Source organism: Bombina bombina, chromosome 5 (assembly GCF_027579735.1).
Source record: "Bombina bombina isolate aBomBom1 chromosome 5, aBomBom1.pri, whole genome shotgun sequence".
In the NCBI taxonomy this organism is placed as follows: domain Eukaryota; kingdom Metazoa; phylum Chordata; class Amphibia; order Anura; family Bombinatoridae; genus Bombina; species Bombina bombina.
The window spans coordinates 461792-483177 of NC_069503.1; the positions used below are offsets into that span (position 1 = coordinate 461792).

The 21386-nt window shown below is 39.7% G+C and overlaps 1 protein-coding gene across 3 annotated transcripts in view; it reads left to right on the forward strand.

The window, feature by feature from the left end:
- Nucleotides 1-21386, forward strand: part of SMARCD3 (SWI/SNF related, matrix associated, actin dependent regulator of chromatin, subfamily d, member 3) — a 526715-nt gene that overhangs the window by 343780 nt on the left and 161549 nt on the right. For all 3 annotated transcript variants that reach the window (XM_053713245.1, XM_053713246.1, XM_053713244.1), the window contains exon 9: nt 11044-11141. In XM_053713245.1, coding sequence (XP_053569220.1) covers nt 11044-11141 — 98 coding nt within the window. The remainder of the gene's footprint in view (nt 1-11043; nt 11142-21386) is intronic.

Here is a 21386-nt window from a genome sequence, read left to right on the forward strand (position 1 = left end):
CAGGCATATTATATTGTGTCAGGGCGTGTTTATATATCACAGGCATATTATATTGTGTCAGGGTGTGTTTATATATCACAGGTATGTTATATTGTGTCAGGGCGTGTTTATATATCACAGGCATATTATATTGTGTCAGGGCGTGTTTATATATCACAGGCATATTATATTGTGTCAGGGCGTGTTTATATATCCCAGGCATATTATATTGTGTCAGGGCATGTTTATATATCCCAGGCATGTTATATTGAGTCAGGGTGTGTTTATATATCCCAGGCATATTATATTGTGTCAGGGCGTGTTTATATATCCCAGGCATATTATATTGTGTCAGGGCGTGTTTATATATCCCAGGCATATTATATTGTGACAGGGCGTGTTTATTTATCCCAGGCATATTATATTGTGTCAGGGCGTGTTTATATATCCCAGGCATATTATATTGTGTCAGGGCATGTTTATAGATCCCAGGCATGTTATATTGAGTCAGGGCGTGTTTATATATCACAGGCATATTATATTGTGTCAGGGCGTGTTTATATATCCCAGGCATATTATATTGTGTCAGGGCGTGTTTATATATCACAGGCATATTATATTGTGTCAGGGCGTGTTTATATATCACAGGCATATTATATTGTGTCTGGGCGTGTTTATATATCACAGGCATGTTATTTTGTGTCAGGGCATGTTTATATATCCCAGGCATGTTATAGTGTGTCAGGGCGTGTTTATATATCACAGGCATGTTATAATGTGTCAGGGCGTGTTTATATATCACAGGCATGTTATATTGTGTCAGGGTGTGTTTATATATCACAGGCATGTTATATTGTGTCAGGGCGTGTTTATATATCACAGGCATATTATATTGTGTCATGGCGTGTTTATATATCACAGACATGTTATATTGTGTCAGGGCGTGTTTATATATCACAGACATGTTATATTGTGTCAGGGCGTGTTTATATATCACAGGTATGTTATATTGTGTCTGGGCGTGTTTATATATCACAGGCATATTATATTGTGTCAGGGTGTGTTTATATATGACAGGCATATTATATTGTGTCAGGGCGTGTTTATATATCACAGGCATATTATATTGTGTCAGGGCTTGTTTATATATCACAGGCATATTATATTGTGTCAGGGCGTGTTTATATATCACAGGCATATTATATTGTGTCAGGGCGTGTTTATATATCACAGGCATATTATATTGTGTCAGGGCATGTTTATATATCCCAGGCATATTATATTGTTTCAGGGCGTGTTTTTATATCACAGGCATATTATATTGTGTCAGGGCGTGTTTATATATCACAGGCATATTATATTGTGTCAGGGCATGTTTATATATCCCAGGCATATTATATTGTGTCATGGCGTGTTTATATATCACAGGCATATTATATTGTGTCAGGGCGTGTTTATATATCACAGGCATATTATATTGTGTCAGGGCATGTTTATATATCCCAGGCATATTATATTGTGTCAGGGCATGTTTATATATCCCAGGCATGTTATATTGTGTCAGGGCGTGTTTATATATCACAGGCATATTATATTGTGTCAGGGCGTGTTTATATATCACAGGTATGTTATATTTTGTCAGGGCGTGTTTATATATCACAGGCATGTTATATTGTGTCAGGGCATGTTTATATATCACAGGCATATTATATTGTGTCAGGGCATGTTTATATATCACAGGCATGTTATATTGTGTCAGGGCATGTTTATATATCACAGGCATATTATATTGTGTCAGGGCGTGTTTATATATCACAGGCATGTTATATTGTGTCAGGGCATGTTTATATATCACAGGCATATTATATTGTGTCAGGGCGTGTTTATATATCACAGGCATGTTATATTGTGTCAGGGCATTTTTATATATCACAGGCATGTTATTTTGTGTCAGGGCATGTTTATATATCCCGGGCATGTTATATTGTGTCAGGGCGTGTTTATATATCCCAGGCATATTATATTGTGTCAGGGCGTGTTTATATATCACAGGCATGTTATATTGTGTCAGGGCATGTTTATATATCCCAGGCATGTTATATTGTGTCAGGGCATGTTTATATATCACAGGCATGTTATATTGTGTCAGGGCGTGTTTATATATCACAGGCATATTATATTGTGTCATGGCGTGTTTATATATCACAGACATGTTATATTGTGTCAGGGCGTGTTTATATATCACAGACATGTTATATTGTGTCAGGGCGTGTTTATATATCACAGGTATGTTATATTGTGTCTGGGCGTGTTTATATATCACAGGCATATTATATTGTGTCAGGGTGTGTTTATATATGACAGGCATATTATATTGTGTCAGGGCGTGTTTATATATCACAGGCATATTATATTGTGTCAGGGCTTGTTTATATATCACAGGCATATTATATTGTGTCAGGGCGTGTTTATATATCACAGGCATGTTATATTGTGTCAGGGCGTGTTTATATATCACAGGCATGTTATATTGTGTCAGGGTGTGTTTATAAATCCCAGGCATATTATATTGTGTCAGGGCGTGTTTATATATCACATGCATATTATATTGTGTCAGGGCATGTTTATATATCCCAGGCATATTATATTGTGTCAGGGCGTGTTTATATATCACAGGCATATTATATTGTGTCACTGCATGTTTATATATCACAGGCATGTTATATTGTGTCAGGGCGTGTTTATATATCACAGGCATATTATATTGTGTCAGGGCGTGTTTATATATCACAGGCATATTATATTGTGTCAGGGCGTGTTTATATATCACAGGCATATTATATTGTGTCAGGGCGTGTTTATATATCACAGGCATATTATATTGTGTCAGGGCGTGTTTATATATCACAGGCATATTATATTGTGTCAGGGCGTGTTTATATATCACAGGCATATTATATTGTGTCAGGGCGTGTTTATATATCCCAGGCATATTATATTGTGTCAGGGCGTGTTTATATATCACAGGCATATTATATTGTGTCAGGGCGTGTTTATATATCACAGGCATGTTATATTGTGTCAGGGCATGTTTATATATCACAGGCATGTTATATTGTGTCAGGGCGTGTTTATATATCACAGGCATGTTATATTGTGTCAGGGCGTTTTTATATATCACAGGCATATTATAGTGTGTCAGGGCGTGTTTATATATCACAGGCATATTATAGTGTGTCAGGGTGTGTTTATATATCACAGGCATATTATATTGTGTTAGGGCATGTTTATATAGCCCAGGCATATTATATTGTGTCAGGGTGTGTTTATATATCACAGGCATATTATATTGTGTCAGGGCGTGTTTATATATCACAGGCATATTATATTGTGTCAGGGCGTGTTTATATATCACAGACATATTATATTGTGTCAGGGCGTGTTTATATATCACAGACATATTATATTGTGTCAGGGCATGTTTATATATCACAGGCATGTTATATTGTGACAGGGTGTGTTTATATATCACAGGCATATTATATTGTGTCACTGCATGTTTATATATCACAGGCATATTATATTGTGTCAGGGTGTGTTTATATATCACAGGCATGTTATATTGTGTCAGGGCGTGTTTATAAATCCCAGGCATATTATATTGTGTCACTGCATGTTTATATATCACAGGCATGTTATATTGTGTCAGGGCGTGTTTATATATCACAGGCATATTATATTGTGTCAGGGCGTGTTTATATATCCCAGGCATATTATATTGTGTCAGGGCATGTTTATATATCCCAGGCATATTATATTGTGTCAGGGCGTGTTTATATATCCCAGGCATATTATATTGTGTCAGGGCGTGTTTATATATCACAGGCATATTATATTGTGTCAGGGCGTGTTTATATATCACAGGCATATTATATTGTGTCAGGGCGTGTTTATATATCACAGGCATATTATATTGTGTCAGGGCGTGTTTATATATCCCAGGCATATTATATTGTGTCAGGGCGTGTTTATATATCACAGACATATTATATTGTGTCAGGGCGTGTTTATATATCACAGACATATTATATTGTGTCAGGGCATGTTTATATATCACAGGCATGTTATATTGTGTCAGGGTGTGTTTATATATCACAGGCATATTATATTGTGTCACTGCATGTTTATATATCACAGGCATATTATATTGTGTCAGGGTGTGTTTATATATCACAGGCATGTTATATTGTGTCAGGGCGTGTTTATAAATCCCAGGCATATTATATTGTGTCACTGCATGTTTATATATCCCAGGCATGTTATATTGTGTCAGGGCGTGTTTATATATCACAGGCATATTATATTGTGTCAGGGCGTGTTTATATATCCCAGGCATATTATATTGTGTCAGGGCGTGTTTATATATCACAGGCATGTTATATTGTGTCAGGGCATGTTTATATATCACAGGCATATTATATTGTGTCAGGGCGTGTTTATATATCACAGGCATGTTATATTGTGTCAGGGCGTGTTTATATATCACAGGCATGTTATATTGTGTCAGGGTGTGTTTATAAATCCCAGGCATATTATATTGTGTCAGGGCGTGTTTATATATCACATGCATATTATATAGTGTCAGGGCATGTTTATATATCCCAGGCATATTATATTGTGTCAGGGCGTGTTTATATATCACAGGCATATTATATTGTGTCACTGCATGTTTATATATCACAGGCATGTTATATTGTGTCAGGGCGTGTTTATATATCACAGGCATATTATATTGTGTCAGGGCGTGTTTATATATCACAGGCATATTATATTGTGTCAGGGCGTGTTTATATATCACAGGCATATTATATTGTGTCAGGGCGTGTTTATATATCACAGGCATATTATATTGTGTCAGGGCGTGTTTATATATCACAGGCATATTATATTGTGTCAGGGCGTGTTTATATATCACAGGCATATTATATTGTGTCAGGGCGTGTTTATATATCCCAGGCATATTATATTGTGTCAGGGCGTGTTTATATATCACAGGCATATTATATTGTGTCAGGGCGTGTTTATATATCACAGGCATGTTATATTGTGTCAGGGCATGTTTATATATCACAGGCATGTTATATTGTGTCAGGGCGTGTTTATATATCACAGGCATATTATAGTGTGTCAGGGCGTGTTTATATATCACAGGCATATTATAGTGTGTCAGGGTGTGTTTATATATCCCAGGCATATTATATTGTGTTAGGGCATGTTTATATAGCCCAGGCATATTACATTGTGTCAGGGCGTGTTTATATATCACAGGCATATTATATTGTGTCAGGGCGTGTTTATATATCACAGGCATATTATATTGTGTCAGGGCGTGTTTATATATCACAGGCATATTATATTGTGTCAGGGCGTGTTTATATATCACAGGCATATTATATTGTGTCAGGGCGTGTTTATATATCCCAGACATATTATATTGTGTCAGGGCGTGTTTATATATCACAGGCATATTATATTGTGTCAGGGCGTGTTTATATATCACAGACATATTATATTGTGTCAGGGCATGTTTATATATCACAGGCATGTTATATTGTGTCAGGGTGTGTTTATATATCACAGGCATATTATATTGTGTCACTGCATGTTTATATATCACAGGCATATTACATTGTGTCAGGGTGTGTTTATATATCACAGGCATGTTATATTGTGTCAGGGCGTGTTTATAAATCCCAGGCATATTATATTGTGTCAGGGCGTGTTTATAAATCCCAGGCATGTTATATTGTGTTAGGGCGTTTTTATATATCACAGGCATATTATATTGTGTCAGGGCGTGTTTATATATCACAGGCATATTATATTGTGTCAGGGTGTGTTTATATATCACAGGCATGTTATATTGTGTCAGGGCGTGTTTATATATCACAGGCATGTTATATTGTGTCAGGGCATGTTTATATATCACAGGCATATTATATTGTGTCAGGGCGTGTTTATATATCACAGGCATGTTATATTGTGTCAGGGTGTGTTTATAAATCCCAGGCATATTATATTGTGTCAGGGCGTGTTTATATATCACATGCATATTATATAGTGTCAGGGCATGTTTATATATCCCAGGCATATTATATTGTGTCAGGGCGTGTTTATATATCACAGGCATATTATATTGTGTCACTGCATGTTTATATATCACAGGCATGTTATATTGTGTCAGGGCGTGTTTATATATCACAGGCATATTATATTGTGTCAGGGCGTGTTTATATATCACAGGCATATTATATTGTGTCAGGGCGTGTTTATATATCACAGGCATATTATATTGTGTCAGGGCGTGTTTATATATCACAGGCATATTATATTGTGTCAGGGCGTGTTTATATATCACAGGCATATTATATTGTGTCAGGGCGTGTTTATATATCACAGGCATATTATATTGTGTCAGGGCGTGTTTATATATCCCAGGCATATTATATTGTGTCAGGGCGTGTTTATATATCACAGGCATATTATATTGTGTCAGGGCGTGTTTATATATCACAGGCATGTTATATTGTGTCAGGGCATGTTTATATATCACAGGCATGTTATATTGTGTCAGGGCGTGTTTATATATCACAGGCATATTATAGTGTGTCAGGGCGTGTTTATATATCACAGGCATATTATAGTGTGTCAGGGTGTGTTTATATATCCCAGGCATATTATATTGTGTTAGGGCATGTTTATATAGCCCAGGCATATTACATTGTGTCAGGGCGTGTTTATATATCACAGGCATATTATATTGTGTCAGGGCGTGTTTATATATCACAGGCATATTATATTGTGTCAGGGCGTGTTTATATATCACAGGCATATTATATTGTGTCAGGGCGTGTTTATATATCACAGGCATATTATATTGTGTCAGGGCGTGTTTATATATCCCAGACATATTATATTGTGTCAGGGCGTGTTTATATATCACAGACATATTATATTGTGTCAGGGCGTGTTTATATATCACAGACATATTATATTGTGTCAGGGCATGTTTATATATCACAGGCATGTTATATTGTGTCAGGGTGTGTTTATATATCACAGGCATATTATATTGTGTCACTGCATGTTTATATATCACAGGCATATTACATTGTGTCAGGGTGTGTTTATATATCACAGGCATGTTATATTGTGTCAGGGCGTGTTTATAAATCCCAGGCATATTATATTGTGTCAGGGCGTGTTTATAAATCCCAGGCATGTTATATTGTGTTAGGGCGTTTTTATATATCACAGGCATATTATATTGTGTCAGGGCGTGTTTATATATCACAGGCATATTATATTGTGTCAGGGTGTGTTTATATATCACAGGCATGTTATATTGTGTCAGGGCGTGTTTATATATCACAGGCATGTTATATTGTGTCAGGGTGTTTTTATATATCACAGGCATGTTATATTGTGTCAGGGCGTGTTTATATATCACAGGCATATTATATTGTGTCAGGGCGTGTTTATATATCACAGGCATGTTATATTGTGTCAGGGCGTGTTTATATATCACAGACATGTTATATTGTGTCAGGGCGTGTTTATATATCACAGGTATGTTATATTGTGTATGGGCGTGTTTATATATCACAGGCATATTATATTGTGTCAGGGTGTGTTTATATATCACAGGCATATTATATTGTGTCAGGGCGTGTTTATATATCACAGGCATGTTATATTGTGTCAGGGCGTGTTTATATATCACAGGCATATTATATTGTGTCAGGGCGTGTTTATATATCCCAGGCATATTATATTGTGTCAGGGCGTGTTTATATATCCCAGGCATATTATATTGTGTCAGGGCGTGTTTATATATCACAGGTATGTTATATTGTGTCAGGGCGTGTTTATATATCACAGGCATATTATATTGTGTCAGGGCGTGTTTATATATCCCAGGCATATTATATTGTTTCAGGGCGTGTTTATATATCACAGGCATATTATATTGTGTCAGGGCATGTTTATATATCCCAGGCATATTATATTGTGTCAGGGCATGTTTATATATCCCAGGCATATTATATTGTGTCAGGGCATGTTTATATATCACAGGCATGTTATATTGTGTCAGGGCGTGTTTATATATCACAGGCATATTATATTTTGTCAGGGCGTGTTTATATATCACAGGCATGTTATATTTTGTCAGGGCGTGTTTATATATCACAGGCATATTATATTGTGTCAGGGCGTGTTTATATATCACAGGCATATTATATTGTGTCAGGGCGTGTTTCTATATCCCAGGCATGTTATAGTGTGTCAGGGCGTGTTTATATATCACAGACATATTATATTGTGTCAGGGCGTGTTTATATATCACAGGCATATTATATTGTGTCAGGGCGTGTTTATATATCCCAGGCATATTATATTGTGTCAGGGCGTGTTTATCTATCACAGGCATATTATATTGTGTCAGGGCGTGTTTATATATCACAGGCATATTATATTGTGTCAGGGTGTGTTTATATATCACAGGTATGTTATATTGTGTCAGGGTGTGTTTATATATCACAGGTATGTTATATTGTGTCAGGTTGTGTTTATATATCACAGGCATATTATATTGTGTCAGGGCATGTTTATATATCACAGGCATATTATATTGTGTCAGGGCATGTTTATATATCACAGGCATGTTATATTGTGTCAGGGCATGTTTATATATCACTGGCATGTTATATTGTGTCAGGGCGTGTTTATATATCCCAGGCATGTTATATTGTGTCAGGGCGTGTTTATATATCCCAGGCATGTTATATTGTGTCAGGGCGTGTTTATATATCCCAGGCATGTTATATTGTGTCAGGTTGTGTTTATATATCACAGGCATATTATATTGTGTCAGGGCGTGTTTATATATCACAGACATATTATATTGTGCCAGGGCGTGTTTATATATCACAGGCATATTATATTGTGCCAGGGCGTGTTTATATATCACAGGCATATTATATTGTGTCAGGGCGTGTTTATATATCACAGGCATATTATATTGTGTCAGGGTGTGTTTATATATCACAGGTATGTTATATTGTGTCAGGGCATGTTTATATATCCCAGGCATATTATATTGTGTCAGGGCATGTTTATATATCACAGGCATGTTATATTGTGTCAGGGCGTGTTTATATATCCCAGGCATGTTATATTGTGTCAGGGCATGTTTATATATCACAGGCATATTATATTGTGTCAGGGCGTGTTTATATATCACAGGCATGTTATATTGTGTCAGGGCGTGTTTATATATCACAGACATGTTATATTGTGTCAGGGCGTGTTTATATATCCCAGGCATATTATATTGTGCCAGGGCGTGTTTATATATCACAGGCATATTATATTGTGTCAGGGCGTGTTTATATATCACAGGCATATTATATTGTGTCAGGGTGTGTTTATATATCACAGGTATGTTATATTGTGTCAGGGCGTGTTTATATATCCCAGAAATATTATATTGTGTCAGGGCATGTTTATATATCACAGGCATGTTATATTGTGTCAGGGCGTGTTTATATATCCCAGGCATGTTATATTGTGTCAGGGCGTGTTTATATATCACAGGCATATTATATTGTGTCAGGGCGTGTTTATATATCACAGACATGTTATATTGTGTCAGGGCGTGTTTATATATCCCAGGCATATTATATTGTGTCAGGGCGTGTTTATATATCACAGGCATATTATATTGTGTCAGGGCGTGTTTATATATCACAGGCATATTACATTGTGTCAGGGCGTGTTTATATATCACAGGCATATTATATTGTGTCAGGGCATGTTATATTGTGTCATGGCATATTTATATATCCCAGGCATGTTATAATGTGTCAGGGCATATTTATATATCCCAGGCCTGTTATATTGTGTCAGGGCATGTTATATTGTGTCAGGGCATATTTATATATCCCCGGCATGTTATATTGTGTCAGGGCATGTTATATTGTGTCAGGGCATATTTATATATCCCAGGCATGTTATATTGTGTCAGGGTATATTTATATATCCCAGGCATGTTATATTGTGTCAGGGCGTGTTTATAAATCCCAGGCATATTATATTGTGTCAGGGCGTGTTTATATATCCCAGGTATATTATATTGTGTCAGGGCGTGTTTATATATCCCAGGCATGTTATATTGTGTCAGGGCATGTTTATATATCACAGGCATATTATATTGTGTCAGGGCGTGTTTATATATCACAGGCATGTTATATTGTGTCAGGGCATGTTTATATATCACAGGCATGTTATATTGTGTCAGGGCGTGTTTATATATCACAGGCATGTTATATTGTGTCAGGGCGTGTTTATATATCACAGGCATATTATATTGTGTCAGGGTGTGTTTATATATCACAGGCATGTTATATTGTGTCAGGGCGTGTTTATAAATCCCAGGCATATTATATGGTGTCAGGGCGTGTTTATATATCCCAGGCATGTTATATGGTGTCAGGGCGTGTTTATATTGTTCCAGGGCATGTTATATTGTTCCATGGCATGTTATATTGTGCCAGGGCATATTTATATATCCCAGGCATGTTATATTATGCCAGGGCATGTTATATTGTGCCATGGGATGTTTATATATCCCAGACATGTTATATTGTGTCGGGGCATTTTATACTGTGTGATTATATATTCTTTTGTTATGAATAGTTTAGTTGGTGAGAATATTTTAATAATCAGTGTTTTCTGAGGTCACCTTCAACACTGACGAATAAAAAGAGAAGAATATCTGACGCCTGTATTTTTAGGCAGGACCACAGTACGTTGAAATCAGTTCCAAATGCTCCATGCAGTCTGCAGCATTGAGTTGGCTGTGAGCTTTATATCTGGGATAACCTAATGGTGTAATGTTCCATCTAAGTAATAGGTTCTAGCATACTGACAAAATAAAGAACTTACGGGCCTTCCATTTATATGTGTTTTTAGCTTAGATTGTCTGTCTCCTTTCCTTAACAGATATTCGATTGTCCCCGACTGAAATTCTCAGAAATTCCACAGAGACTGACTAATCTGCTGCTACCACCGGACCCAATCATTATCAACCATATCATCAGGTAAGAAAACAACGTCTTCATTTACCAGCAATGCATGTTTACTGCCAGCAGTGTCTCAAACTTGCAGCTCACCTTACACACTAGACTGGCTCAGTGTGACCTACTCCATTAGAACACTGGGTCTGGAGGCTTCACCTGACATTGGATCAGTGTTAAGTACTCCATTAGAACACTGGGTCTGGAGGCTTCACCTGACATTGGATCAGTGTTAAGTACTCCATTAGAACACTGGGCTTGTGGGTCTCACCTGACATTGGATCAGTGTTACGTACTCCATTAGAACACTGGGTCTGGAGGCTTCACCTGACATTGGATCAGTGTTAAGTACTCCATTTGAACACTGGGTCTGGAGGCTTCACCTGACATTGGATCAGTGTTAAGTACTCCATTAGAACACTGGGCTTGTGGGTCTCACCTGACATTGGATCAGTGTTACGTACTCCATCAGAACACTGGGCTTGTGGGTCTCATCTGACATTGGATCAGTGTTACGTACTCCATTAGAACACTGGGTCTGGAGGCTTCACCTGACATTGGATCAGTGTTAAGTACTCCATTACAACACTGGGTCTGGAGGCTTCACCTGACATTGGATCAGTGTTAAGTACTCCATTAGAACACTGGGCTTGTGGGTCTCACCTGACATTGGATCAGTGTTACGTACTCCATCAGAACACTGGGCTTGAGAGTCTCACCTGACATTGGATCAGTGTTACATACTCCTTTAGAACTCTGGGCTTGAGAGTCTTATCTGACATTGGGTCAGTGTTATGTACTCCGTTAGAACACTGGGCTTGAGAGTCTCACCTGACATTGGATCAGTGTTACATACTTCATTAGAACACTGGGCTTGAGAGTCTCATCTGACATTGGATCAGTGTTACGTACTCCATTAGAACACTGGGCTTTAGAGTCTCATCTGACATTGGACCAGTGTTACATACTCCATTAGAACACTGGGCTTGATATTCTCACTTGACATTGTATCAGTGTTACGTATTCCATTAGAACACTGGGCTTGAGAGTCTCACCTGACATTGGATCAGTGTTACATACTCCATTAGAACACTGGGCTTGAGAGTCTCATCTGACATTGGATCAGTGTTATGTACTCCATTAGAACACTGGGCTTTAGAGTCTCATCTGACATTGGACCAGTGTTACATACTCCATTAGAACACTGGGCTTGATATTCTCACTTGACATTGTATCAGTGTTACGTATTCCATTAGAACACTGGGCTTGAGAGTCTCACCTGACATTGGATCAGTGTTACGTACTCCATTAGATCACTGGGCTTGAGAGTCTCACCTGACATTGGATCAGTGTTACGTACTCCATTAGAACACTGGGATTGAGAGTCTCACCTGTCATTGGATCAGTGTGACCTACTCAATTATAACACTGCGCTTGTGGGTCTCACCTGACATTGGATCAGTGTTACGAACTCCATTAGAACACTGGGCATGAGAGTCTTATCTGACATTGGATCAGTGTTACATACTCCTCTAGAACACTGGGCTTGAGAGTCTCACCTGACATTAAATCAGTGTTACGTACTCCATTAGAACACTGGGCTTGAGAGTCTTATCTGACATTGGATCAGTGTTACTAATTCTATTAGAACACTGGGCTTGAGAGTCTCACCTGACATTGGATCAGTGTTACATACTCCATTAGAACACTGGGCTTGAGAGTCTTATCTGACATTGTATCAGTGTTACGTACTCCATTAGAACACTGGGCTTGAGAGTCTCACTTGACATTGGATCAGTGTTACTGTAATGTCTGAAAAGAGAAAGGTGTATATTGGACCACAGCTACTGATATAGTACTATAATTGTGTGTTGCTGAATGTGTGGCAGGAGAATACATAAATATCACCCATTAGTAATACGTAAAACCCTAGCACACACACATGAGCAGTTTGATATATGAAAAATAGAAGAGAACAGCAGATAACACTATAGCTGATGTGATAATGAAAACATTACGTTCAGCAGTGAAATTTCTATGTCTTGAGTTCAATTTATTACACACTTTCACAAATGAGCAATGAGAGTAATAATGTGTGAATGACTAGTAAATGGTTCAGAACTAAAGAACCTGTTTTTAAATATATGAGGAGCAGAGTGAAACTAGTAAGGCTATATAGTATTCTCATAACAGCGTGTTAAATAAGTTAAAGGCACAATAGGTGAAATCAGAACAGAACCCCTTCCTATTAGTACCTGTAGCAGAATTGGTAGGTAAGAGTCCTGAATCAGTGGTAACACAGGCTTGTGCAGAGAGGAGTAGCTAGCTCCGTGATGGCGGCAGTAGTGAGAGAGAGCCGCGGCGGGCGTGTGATGTCACAGAGGCCGAGGTTCCGGTCTAGAGATGCAGATCCCTGCACAGCGGTGCAGACTGGATGCTGACGTTTAGCGAAGAGAGTGAACTCCTTAGAGACAGGATGTCAGGTGGAGCTTGATCCGATTCAGGGAAACAATACCAAGCATAGAATAGAAGGTAATGCTGGCATTTAAAGGAACAGCCTGAGGAGTTGATTGGCCAATGATATAAGTGAAATTGGATATGAAAGGAATCGTGACAGTTACATACTCCATTAGAACACTGGGCTTGAGAGTCTCACCTGACATTTGATCAGTGTTACATACTCCATTAGAACACTGGGATTGTGGGTCTCAGCTGACATTGGATCCGTGTTACTTACCACATTAGAACACTGGGCTTGTGGGTCTCACCTGACATTGGATCAGTGTTACGTACTCGATTAGAACACTGGGCTTGAGAGTCTTATCTGACATTGGATCAGTGTTACTTACTCCATTAGAACACTGGGCTTGAGAGTCTCACCTGACATTGGATCAGTGTTACGTATTCCATTAGAACACTGGGCTTGAGAGTCTTATCTGACATTGGATCAGTGTTACGTACTCCATTAGAACACTGGGCTTGAGAGTCTTATCTAATATTGGATCAGTGTTACATGTTCCATTAGAACACTGGGCTTGTGGGTCTCACCTGACATTGGATCAGTTTTACATACTCCATTAGAACACTGGGCTTGAGAGTCACACCTGACATTGGATCAGTGTTACATACTCCATTAGAACACTGGACTTGAGAGTCTTAACTGACATTGGATCAGTGTTACTTACTCCATTAGAACACTGGGCTTGAGAGTCTCACCTGACATTGGATCAGTGTTACTTACTCCATTAGAACACTGGGCTTGAGAGTCTCACCTGACATTGAATCAGTGTTACATACTCCATTAGAACACTGGCCTTGTGGGTCTCACCTGACATTGGATCAGTGTTACGTACCCCATTAGAACACTGGGCTTGATGGTCTCTCCTGGCATTGGATCAGTGTTACGTACTCCATTAGAACACTGGGCTTGTGGGTCTCACCTGACATTGGATCAGTGTTATGTACTGCATTAGAACACTGGGCTTGAGAGTCTCTCCTGACATTGGATCAGTGTTACATACTCCATTAGAACACTAGGCTTGAGAGTCTCACCTGACATTGGATCAGTGTTACTGTAATGTCTGAAAAGAGAAAGGTGTATATTGGACCACAGCTACTGATATAGTACTATAATTGTGTGTTGCTGAATGTGTGGCAGGAGAATACATAAATATCACCCATTAGTAATACGTAAAACCCTAGCACACACACATGAGCAGTTTGATATATGAAAAATAGAAGAGAACAGCAGATAACACTATAGCTGATGTGATAATGAAAACATTACGTTCAGCAGTGAAATTTCTATGTCTTGAGTTCAATTTATTACACACTTTCACAAATGAGCAATGAGAGTAATAATGTGTGAATGACTAGTAAATGGTTCAGAACTAAAGAACCTGTTTTTAAATATATGAGGAGCAGAGTGAAACTAGTAAGGCTATATAGTATTCTCATAACAGCGTGTTAAATAAGTTAAAGGCACAATAGGTGAAATCAGAACAGAACCCCTTCCTATTAGTACCTGTAGCAGAATTGGTAGGTAAGAGTCCTGAATCAGTGGTAACACAGGCTTGTGCAGAGAGGAGTAGCTAGCTCCGTGATGGCGGCAGTAGTGAGAGAGAGCCGCGGCGGGCGTGTGATGTCACAGAGGCCGAGGTTCCGGTCTAGAGATGCAGATCCCTGCACAGCGGTGCAGACTGGATGCTGACGTTTAGCGAAGAGAGTGAACTCCTTAGAGACAGGATGTCAGGTGGAGCTTGATCCGATTCAGGGAAACAATACCAAGCATAGAATAGAAGGTAATGCTGGCATTTAAAGGAACAGCCTGAGGAGTTGATTGGCCAATGATATAAGTGAAATTGGATATGAAAGGAATCGTGACAGTTACATACTCCATTAGAACACTGGGCTTGAGAGTCTCACCTGACATTTGATCAGTGTTACATACTCCATTAGAACACTGGGATTGTGGGTCTCAGCTGACATTGGATCCGTGTTACTTACCACATTAGAACACTGGGCTTGTGGGTCTCACCTGACATTGGATCAGTGTTACGTACTCGATTAGAACACTGGGCTTGAGAGTCTTATCTGACATTGGATCAGTGTTACTTACTCCATTAGAACACTGGGCTTGAGAGTCTCACCTGACATTGGATCAGTGTTACGTATTCCATTAGAACACTGGGCTTGAGAGTCTTATCTGACATTGGATCAGTGTTACGTACTCCATTAGAACACTGGGCTTGAGAGTCTTATCTAATATTGGATCAGTGTTACATGTTCCATTAGAACACTGGGCTTGTGGGTCTCACCTGACATTGGATCAGTTTTACATACTCCATTAGAACACTGGGCTTGAGAGTCACACCTGACATTGGATCAGTGTTACATACTCCATTAGAACACTGGACTTGAGAGTCTTAACTGACATTGGATCAGTGTTACTTACTCCATTAGAACACTGGGCTTGAGAGTCTCACCTGACATTGGATCAGTGTTACTTACTCCATTAGAACACTGGGCTTGAGAGTCTCACCTGACATTGAATCAGTGTTACATACTCCATTAGAACACTGGCCTTGTGGGTCTCACCTGACATTGGATCAGTGTTACGTACCCCATTAGAACACTGGGCTTGATGGTCTCTCCTGGCATTGGATCAGTGTTACGTACTCCATTAGAACACTGGGCTTGTGGGTCTCACCTGACATTGGATCAGTGTTATGTACTGCATTAGAACACTGGGCTTGAGAGTCTCTCCTGACATTGGATCAGTGTTACATACTCCATTAGAACACTAGGCTTGAGAGTCTCACCTGACATTGGATCAGTGTTACTGTAATGTCTGAAAAGAGAAAGGTGTATATTGGACCACAGCTACTGATATAGTACTATAATTGTGTGTTGCTGAATGTGTGGCAGGAGAATACATAAATATCACCCATTAGTAATACGTAAAACCCTAGCACACACACATGAGCAGTTTGATATATGAAAAATAGAAGAGAACAGCAGATAACACTATAGCTGATGTGATAATGAAAACATAACGTTCAGCAGTGAAATTTCTATGTCTTGAGTTCAATTTATTACACACTTTCACAAATGAGCAATGAGAGTAATAATGTGTGAATGACTAGTAAATGGTTCAGAACTAAAGAACCTGTTTTTAAATATATGAGGAGCAGAGTGAAACTAGTAAGGCTATATAGTATTCTCATAACAGCGTGTTAAATAAGTTAAAGGCACAATAGGTGAAATCAGAACAGAACCCCTTCCTATTAGTACCTGTAGCAGAATTGGTAGGTAAGAGTCCTGAATCAGTGGTAACACAGGCTTGTGCAGAGAGGAGTAGCTAGCTCCGTGATGGCGGCAGTAGTGAGAGAGAGCCGCGGCGGGCGTGTGACGTCACAGAGGCCGAGGTTCCGGTCTAGAGATGCAGATCCCTGCACAGCGGTGCAGACTGGATGCTGACGTTTAGCGAAGAGAGTGAACTCCTTAGAGACAGGATGTCAGGTGGAGCTTGATCCGATTCAGGGAAACAATACCAAGCATAGAATAGAAGGTAATGCTGGCATTTAAAGGAACAGCCTGAGGAGTTGATTGGCCAATGATATAAGTGAAATTGGATATGAAAGGAATCGTGACAGTTACATACTCCATTAGAACACTGGGCTTGAGAGTCTCACCTGACATTTGATCAGTGTTACATACTCCATTAGAACACTGGGATTGTGGGTCTCAGCTGACATTGGATCCGTGTTACTTACCACATTAGAACACTGGGCTTGTGGGTCTCACCTGACATTGGATCAGTGTTACGTACTCGATTGGAACACTGGGCTTGAGAGTCTTATCTGACATTGGATCAGTGTTACTTACTCCATTAGAACACTGGGCTTGAGAGTCTCACCTGACATTGGATCAGTGTTACGTATTCCATTAGAACACTGGGCTTGAGAGTCTTATCTGACATTGGATCAGTGTTACGTACTCCATTAGAATACTGGGCTTGAGAGTCTTATCTAATATTGGATCAGTGTTACATGTTCCATTAGAACACTGGGCTTGTGGGTCTCACCTGACATTGGATCAGTTTTACATACTCCATTAGAACACTGGGCTTGAGAGTCACACCTGACATTGGATCAGTGTTACATACTCCATTAGAACACTGGACTTGAGAGTCTTAACTGACATTGGATCAGTGTTACTTACTCCATTAGAACACTGGGCTTGAGAGTCTCACCTGACATTGGATCAGTGTTACTTACTCCATTAGAACACTGGGCTTGAGAGTCTCACCTGACATTGAATCAGTGTTACATACTCCATTAGAACACTGGCCTTGTGGGTCTCACCTGACATTGGATCAGTGTTACGTACCCCATTAGAACACTGGGCTTGATGGTCTCTCCTGGCATTGGATCAGTGTTACGTACTCCATTAGAACACTGGGCTTGTGGGTCTCACCTGACATTGGATCAGTGTTATGTACTGCATTAGAACACTGGGCTTGAGAGTCTCTCCTGACATTGGATCAGTGTTACATACTCCATTAGAACACTAGGCTTGAGAGTCTCACCTGACATTGGATCAGTGTTACGTACTCCATTAGAACACTGGGCTTGAGAGCCTTATCTGATATTGTATAAGTATTACATACTACATTAGAACACTGGGCTTGAGAATCTCACCTGACATTGGATCAGTGTTACGTACTTCATTTGAACACTGGGCTTGAGAGTCTCACCTGATATTGGATCAGTGTTACATACTCCATTAGAACACTGGGTTTGTGGGTCTCACATGACATTGGATCAGTGTTACTTACTCCATTAGAACACTGGGCTTGAGAGTCTCACCTGACATTGGATCAGTGTTACGTATTCCATTAGAACACTGGGCTTGAGAGTCTTATCTGACATTGGATCAGTGTTATGTACTCCATTAGAACACTGGGCTTGAGAGTCTTATCTGATATTGGATCAGTGTTACATGTTCCATTAGAACACTGGGCTTGTGGGTCTCACCTGACATTGGATCAGTTTTACATACTCCATTAGAACACTGGGCTTGAGAGTCACACCTGACATTGGATCAGTGTTACATACTCCATTAGAACACTGGACTTGAGAGTCTTAACTGACATTGGATCAGTGTTACTTACTCCATTAGAACACTGGGCTTGAGAGTCTCACCTGACATTGGATCAGTGTTACTTACTCCATTAGAACACTGGGCTTGAGAGTCTCACCTGACATTGAATCAGTGTTACATACTCCATTAGAACACTGGCCTTGTAGGTCTCACCTGACATTGGATCAGTGTTACGTACCCCATTAGAACACTGGGCTTGAGGGTCTCTCCTGGCATTGGATCAGTGTTACGTACTCCATTAGAACACTGGGCTTGTGGGTCTCACCTGATATTGGATCAGTGTTATGTACTGCATTAGAACACTGGGCTTGAGAGTCTCTCCTGACATTGGATCAGTGTTACGTACTCCATTAGAACACTGGGCTTGAGAGTCTTATCTGATATTGGATCAGTGTTACATGTTCCATTAGAACACTGGGCTTGTGGGTCTCACCTGACATTGGATCAGTTTTACATACTCCATTAGAACACTGGGCTTGAGAGTCACACCTGACATTGGATCAGTGTTACTTACTCCATTAGAACACTGGGCTTGAGAGTCTCACCTGACATTGAATCAGTGTTACATACTCCATTAGAACACTGGCCTTGTGGGTCTCACCTGACATTGGATCAGTGTTACGTACCCCATTAGAACACTGGGCTTGATGGTCTCTCCTGGCATTGGATCAGTGTTACGTACTCCATTAGAACACTGGGCTTGTGGGTCTCACCTGACATTGGATCAGTGTTATGTACTGCATTAGAACACTGGGCTTGAGAGTCTCTCCTGACATTGGATCAGTGTTACATACTCCATTAGAACACTAGGCTTGAGAGTCTCACCTGACATTGGATCAGTGTTACGTACTCCATTAGAACACTGGGCTTGAGAGCCTTATCTGATATTGTATAAGTATTACGTACTACATTAGAACACTGGGCTTGAGAATCTCACCTGACATTGGATCAGTGTTACGTACTTCATTTGAACACTGGGCTTGAGAGTCTCACCTGATATTGGATCAGTGTTACATACTCCATTAGAACACTGGGTTTGTGGGTCTCACATGACATTGGATCAGTGTTACTTACTCCATTAGAACACTAGGCTTGAGAGTCTCACCTGACATTGGATCAGTGTTACGTATTCCATTAGAACACTGGGCTTGAGAGTCTTATCTGACATTGGATCAGTGTTACGTACTCCATTAGAACACTGGGCTTGAGAGTCTTATCTGATATTGGATCAGTGTTACATGTTCCATTAGAACACTGGGCTTGTGGGTCTCACCTGACATTGGATCAGTTTTACATACTCCATTAGAACACTGGGCTTGAGAGTCACACCTGACATTGGATCAGTGTTACATACTCCATTAGAACACTGGACTTGAGAGTCTTAACTGACATTGGATCAGTGTTACTTACTCCATTAGAACACTGGGCTTGAGAGTCTCACCTGACATTGGATCAGTGTTACTTACTCCATTAGAACACTGGGCTTGAGAGTCTCACCTGACATTGAATCAGTGTTACATACTCCATTAGAACACTGGCCTTGTAGGTCTCACCTGACATTGGATCAGTGTTACGTACCCCATTAGAACACTGGGCTTGAGGGTCTCTCCTGGCATTGGATCAGTGTTACGTACTCCATTAGAACACTGGGCTTGTGGGTCTCACCTGACATTGGATCAGTGTTATGTACTGCATTAGAACACTGGGCTTGAGAGTCTCTCCTGACATTGGATCAGTGTTACGTACTCCATTAGAACACTGGGCTTGAGAGTCTTATCTGATATTGGATCAGTGTTACATGTTCCATTAGAACACTGGGCTTGTGGGTCTCACCTGACATTGGATCAGTTTTACATACTCCATTAGAACACTGGGCTTGAGAGTCACACCTGACATTGGATCAGTGTTACATACTCCATTAGAACACTGGACTTGAGAGTCTTAACTGACCGTGGATCAGTGTTACTTACTCCATTAGAACACTGGGTTTGAGAGTCTCACCTGACATTGGATCAGTGTTACTTACTCCATTAGAACACTGGGCTTGAGAGTCTCACCTGACATTGAATCAGTGTTACATACTCCATTAGAACACTGGCCTTGTGGGTCTCACCTGACATTGGATCAGTGTTACGTACCCCATTAGAACACTGGGCTTGAGGGTCTCACCTGACATTGGATCAGTTTTACATACTCCATTAGAACACTGGGCTTGAGAGTCACACCTGACATTGGATCAGTGTTACATACTCCATTAGAACACTGGACTTGAGAGTCTTAACTGACATTGGATCAGTGTTACTTACTCCATTAGAACACTGGGCTTGAGAGTCTCACCTGACATTGGATCAGTGTTACGTATTCCATTAGAACACTGGGCTTGAGAGTCTTATCTGACATTGGATCAGTGTTACGTACTCCATTAGAACACTGGGCTTGAGAGTCTTATCTGATATTGGATCAGTGTTACATGTTCCATTAGAACACTGGGCTTGAGAGTCACACCTGACATTGGATCAGTGTTACATACTCCATTAGAACACTGGACTTGAGAGTCTTAACTGACATTGGATCAGTGTTACTTACTCCATTAGAACACTGTGC